Source organism: Drosophila pseudoobscura, chromosome 4 (assembly GCF_009870125.1).
Source record: "Drosophila pseudoobscura strain MV-25-SWS-2005 chromosome 4, UCI_Dpse_MV25, whole genome shotgun sequence".
NCBI classification, from domain to species: domain Eukaryota; kingdom Metazoa; phylum Arthropoda; class Insecta; order Diptera; family Drosophilidae; genus Drosophila; species Drosophila pseudoobscura.
Genome location: NC_046681.1, coordinates 16,476,817 through 16,482,475, shown reverse-complemented (window position 1 = coordinate 16,482,475; position 5,659 = coordinate 16,476,817). Strand labels below are relative to the sequence as shown.

Here is a 5,659-nt window from a genome sequence, read left to right as displayed (position 1 = left end):
TACATAAATGATGTATGGGTACATTTGGAGGGTTGAATGTGGAGAATTGTGAGTCCAAATTCGAATGATTTGAATCTACTGTAGACTATGGCATAAATCTAACAGACAAAGGTCGTTTTATTCAACATCAGTGATAAGAGTAGGCAACTCTTAAAAACTTCAAACAAATACTAAATTCAAAAAGGCTTTTTGCCACTATGAGAGATATTAAATCAATCATATTATATAGCCGTTGCGCTAAATCGCTTTTTATCGTGATTTGTATCACATTGTATATTCTCTTATTCACTTATTTTGGTAACCAAAACGATTATAAAAGTTTCGAGGCAAAACATTTTATGGAAAACAAAGAGGATGCCAATACCACACGACAACCAAAGAGTACGACAGCAAATATTGTAGAGGAAAAATATTTTGTGAATACTTACGGATGTCATATGGAAGCAATGAAACCTCTGGCGACTCGTGTCCTGCCGTATATCCATCGATTGAGCACAGTTGTATGCCCCAGGGTGCAGCTACTGACAACCAAGATTGTGCAGGGCAAGAATTACCTGTTCTTCAATCACTCCGTGCCGGAGTTACGCTCCTGTTGTGGCGTGAAATACCTCACCGATGTCAGTTGCGCATATGAGCAATTTATACGAAAGGACGATGTTTTTAACAAAAGAATAGGCCAGCAATATTTCCGTTTGAGCACGAAAAGGAGATACCTTGAGGTGGGAACTGGCGTTCAGTATCTTTGGATTCGATGTAGCGCATATGGAAAAATGATTTATAATGATACCCTGTTTTTCCTCCCACCGCCACCGCCACCGACGAAGAAGGAAAATCGGAAGCCGCGTACCCATGAAAAACTCTCCGTCATGATTTTGGGCATTGACTCGTTGTCGCACATGCACTATCTGCGCTCCTTTCCAGAGGTGGCGACCTTTATTGATAGACTGCCGCATACCGAGTTCTGGGGCTACAACCGCATTGGACGCAACACCTATGCCAATATGCTTCGCCTCTTGACCGGCCGGAGCCCTAAAGAACTGAATGGGACCTGCCATTCGGGAAACAAAACCTTCGATAGATGTCGGTTTTTGTGGGATGATTTCAAGGCGGCAGGGTACACGACCAGCTATGGGGAGGACAGCGATCAGCATGACATATTAACTATGCATGGGCGGGGATTTAAAAAACAACCCACGGAGTTTTATTTACGCCCCGTGATGCAGAATATACGACAGCGCACCCATTATGAGGCCAGGACGTTGGGTAAACTGTATATATCTATGGAGTGCACCGCTGGACGCCTGTATGAGGATGTTCTCTATGAATTCATCTACAAGCTAATGCCGCACATGAGACAGAAGCCATCATTCTCCTTATTTTGGAAAGCATCGGGCGTCCATGACTATTTCAACTATGCCCGGACAATAGACAAGGACTATGTGAGGATATTGCGTGAGCTGCAGGAACTGGGTATCATGAATCACACCCTGATCCTGCTGATGTCCGATCATGGGCTAAGATTCCAGGGCACCGACTGTGAGGGTGTCGATTTCACGCAAACATTTCAGGGCATGGAGGAGATTTCACAGCCATTGCTGATAGCCCTCTACCCCGAATGGATGACCGAAAGGTTTCCCTTGGCCATGGCCAATCTTCAGCAAAATTCTCACAGTCTCCTTACAACATTCGATCTGCATGAAACCCTCAAAGATGTCCTCCACTTGGAGCAGTTGAGCGACTATCAAGTGACGCATCGAACGTTCAGTTTGGATAACGATCGCGGCATCAGTTTGTTTCTTCCGATTCCGGATGAAAGGAACTGCACCACCGCCCAGATACCAAGCCACTTTTGTCTCTGTTTCAAACTACGGCAGATATCCCCCCACGAGAGTTCTGTTCAAAAGGCAGCACAGTTCGTGCTTGACAGCATCAATGACCTAATCAAACCCTATCCCCAGTGTCAGCCGTTGAGGTTGGTGAAAGTTCTGGCCGCCTATAACCTAAGCGGTAGAAGGCAGAAAAACATAAAACATGCTATACCCAAGGCTCCCTATTATCCACGCACCACAAGGAAGGGAGAAAAGGTAGACTACGTTGCAAGTGATAACGATGGACGAGCTGTTCATAAGATAAGGGTACGTCTGAGTACCAGACCTGGTGAGGGACGGTTCGATGCAAGCGTAGTGCTCAGGCCACGGATGAGACTAGATGGTCCTGTGACGCGAACTGACAAATATAAGAGTAAATCTTATTGCGTCAACGATTATGGCATTGAAATGTTTTGCAATTGTTTGTAATTTGTTCAAAATTAGTCGTTTATAAATGTTTTACGTATGTGATGGTTTACAGAGTTTTTAAAGAGCAAAAGATACGAATGAGCTGAGAGTTTCACTTCGAATGATGCCCTCCACAATTCCATGTGCTTTGATTGTTTAATAGATTATTGGCAAAGCTAATAGAAACCTTTTCTACAATAAAGTGGAATATGTATAATAAAATTAAACTTGTATTGTAGGGATATGAGTGGTTCGTGGCTTGTGGTTTATTCCAAGAAGGCAAAATAAGGAATTATCGATGGGATTGCTCATGGGGGATTACTCATGAGAATCTACAGCCATCCACAGTGAAATTGTGGAGAAATGCTTTATATCCATTAAACCGTTTATGCAATCCATCATTTAGCTAAAATATTATGGTTCAAATATGTTTATCAAACCTATGAACCTTATCCATAACGACTTCACCCCACACACGAAAAATGACTAAAATGGAATCTGAGTGGACTGGTCCTTTGTCCTTTCCAATAAAGTCAAAAAAGTAATTTGCGACAGGATTACCCCTACGGTTTTTCAGGAACTTACAGTCATCAATAGTGTAATTGTAGAGAAATGGCTTGTATCCACTGAGTCGCTTATATAATGCTGTGTTGACCTGAAATATGTATATCTTCAATATACAATACAACACATACGTTTCATAGAGTTTGTGTGTACTTGTACCATTAAATTCTTAAGTGCACTTTTACAGACCAGTATTTGTAGGTCCTATCTATCGACTTTAGAGTCGCTGGATAGTCTACTACGCTGGATTCCTTATCCAAAATATTCCATTTGACGTTGGTAAACTCAAATTTTGCCGAGATCTTGAAGATTTTTAAATACTTAAGGGATCAAAATAATATATGATACATACTGGTAAAAAACGGTATGAAAATGAGCTGAAAGAATTTCATTATAACGTACATGTTTAACTTTTAATGATCTATCGAAAACTACTACCAATTTGGTCGACGCCCATTTTCCAAATATAAACTACAAATCAAGTTGTTTCATTCAGTAGAATGTGTGGGATGGAGCCCATCTGTATTCGGTTAACAAACATTTCGATTATAAAATTGAGTTTACATGAGTTGTGTAATTTGACTGCTGGAACTGGAAGTTGAGGCACCACCAGTCCATTCATTCACCTGTTTGATTCGCTTTTAAGGCGATCATATAACTAAACACCAAATATTATTATAATCAAACAATCATTTACAATTATGGCAGAGCTGCCAAATGGGAGAGAGATAAGGCAAATTATTATACAATTAAGCAAAAGATTGCAATTCGTGTGGGAGATAAGGCAGCCGGCACAAAAAACTATACACTTAAATTAATTAACGAGAGTTCGGGAAATGGACGGGGATGGGATGTGGGGGGTGTGGGTGTGGGCGTGGGTCTTGTGGCCTATTACAAAAACTAAACCTTGTTTTACAAACTAATAATGCAAATTGATTTAACTTGTCACCCAACATTCGACATCAGATGCCAATGTACGAGCACAACACAAAGACGGCGAATATCATGACAATAATAAAGGCAACGGCCATCCAGGCAGGGATAGTACCTGAAAAAATGAGGGACAAATATGGTAAAATAGCGCTCAAAATCAGTCTGAAATATTTCGATTGCTTACGCCTTTGGGCCAGACTATGAATGCAGACTTTATTGTCCACAGAGATGGACAGAACAGCCGCCTCTGTATCGCTCGAGATGGGCGGCCCCTCCTCGTTGGTTATGGGCAGAAATTGCAGACCCGTCACGAACATCGAGTGAGCATGAGGAATGTGCAGAACACGCTGCAAAAGAAATATATAATGTGACTTCTTTTCTGGCCAAAAAGAACGCTCTCTCACTCACCTGCAGAGTAAATGCTATGTACATGGATACGCTGCCCGAGAACATGGTTCCCACAGCCACAAATCTACCATCATCCCGCACTGCCAGCGAGGACAAACTCTCGTCGATGGCCACCGCTTGGCGCAGCTTGCCGCTGGCGCAGTCCCAGTGCTGCAGATATCCCCGCTGTTTTCCCACCTTTCCCAGGGGATTTGCAATGGTGAAAAGGCGATAGTTGTCCTTGTGCGCCTCCACGGTACCATAACGACAACGCTTGAATAGATACTTGGACCCCTCGGGCGTCTGCCATTGCAGCTTGTGGTGCAGTTTGCCTGTGCTCAGGTCCCACACCAGTCCCTGCGAATCCTTGGAAATGCTCGCAATGTATTTGCTGTCGGGACTAAAGTCCAGGTCATCGATTTCCTTGCTGTGCGCCGGCAGCTCGGCTCCCAGTGTCATCTGAGGGAACGACCAAATGCGCAGCTTCCCATCGGTGCCGCCGGTGGCCATTAGCCTGCCATTGCCACTGATTCGCACCACCCTCTGCAGTGGCTCCGAGCTCTTGAGGAAGTCCGTTTGCACCACATCCGCCGCCTGGATGTCGAAGCGTAGGCGCTGGAACTGCTTAAGTAGATCGTCGACCGAGGTAGGTGGTTTATGGCCATTAGCTATGAATTCCACACCCGAATGGGTTGCTGCTGCTGCTCCGCCGCGCTGCCTCACATTCCCGTTCTCATGGGGCCGCTCCACGGGATTGCGTTTGTTGTCGCCACCATCTTCCTCCGTTTCGATGCGCGGCTGGACATAGTACATCTGGCAATGAGCCTCCTGTCCGGCACACAAATATCCCCTTCGTCCATTGTTTCGCACCGCGAAATTCATCACCACATTGGCACCCGTCTCGTGGCGCAGCACTTCCTCGGCACAAAAATGACTGCCATTGTGGTACAACTCGTAGATTTCCTACAAAATCAATTACCAATAAATCAGTGCTCATAGATTATTATGAGGGGGGCCACTTACAAAGCCATTTGCTACACCCGTCTTGCTGGAACCTCCGCCGCCGGCCACCAGAATGTGGCGGCTGGTCAGCATATCCACGGCATATAGGGGGAAATTGACGCGGGCCAGCAGGCCATCACTGGGTCTGCGTGTCGGGGCCATTATCAATTATTAACACGGGAAATCGACCGGACTGGATCGATTCGATGGTTTGTTGTGGACTTCGACGTTTTATCAGCTCTGGCACTGACTCAGGGGCACATTTATTTGGGTCGATCCGCTGCCTGCTGGAGGATTCCCAATCAAATATATACGCACTTTATCTTCTCCAATGGCTGCTCTGCCGTTTCTAGTTAAGGTTCTCCATCGTTTTCTGTGTGATGCGTTGTTTAATTTAGTGTAATTATCTATTTGCTTGCCGTGTTTTTTTTTGTTGGTGCCGTGAAAGTCCACGTACACTAGAGGTGTTAAGCAGTGTGACCGCGGATTTATCGATA

The 5,659-nt window shown here is 44.6% G+C and overlaps 2 protein-coding genes across 2 annotated transcripts; one reads left to right on the top strand and one right to left on the bottom strand.

Annotated features, from left to right (window-relative positions):
• The first annotated feature begins 128 nt into the window (after window positions 1-128).
• LOC6903325 (uncharacterized) lies at window positions 129-2,339 on the top strand. The gene has a single exon (XM_002132170.3). It carries the CDS (start codon window positions 198-200, stop codon window positions 2,295-2,297), a length of 2,100 nt encoding a protein of 699 aa, XP_002132206.3. The 5' UTR covers window positions 129-197; the 3' UTR covers window positions 2,298-2,339.
• Window positions 2,340-3,324: 985 nt separating this feature from the next.
• LOC4817942 (prolactin regulatory element-binding protein) lies at window positions 3,325-5,659 on the bottom strand. Its single transcript, XM_001357143.4, has 4 exons — window positions 5,184-5,659; window positions 4,182-5,123; window positions 3,958-4,120; window positions 3,325-3,888 (listed from the first exon to the last, which is right to left on the bottom strand). The coding sequence occupies exons 1-4, from the start codon at window positions 5,322-5,324 to the stop codon at window positions 3,803-3,805; spliced, it is 1,332 nt and encodes a 443-aa protein (XP_001357179.2). The 5' UTR covers window positions 5,325-5,659; the 3' UTR covers window positions 3,325-3,802.

Excerpts from the sequence above, each read along its gene's own strand:
- LOC4817942 (XM_001357143.4), bottom strand. The coding sequence starts at position 5,324 with ATGGCCCCGACACGCAGACCCAGTGATGGCCTGCTGGCCCGCGTCAAT. Across the intron at positions 5,124-5,183 it reads CGGGTGTAGCAAATGGCTTT|GAAATCTACGAGTTGTACCA; the intron begins GTAAGTGGCCCC and ends TTGATTTTGTAG. Across the intron at positions 3,889-3,957 it reads TCATAGTCTGGCCCAAAGGC|GTACTATCCCTGCCTGGATG; the intron begins GTAAGCAATCGA and ends TCATTTTTTCAG.
- LOC6903325 (XM_002132170.3), top strand. The coding sequence starts at position 198 with ATGAGAGATATTAAATCAATCATATTATATAGCCGTTGCGCTAAATCG.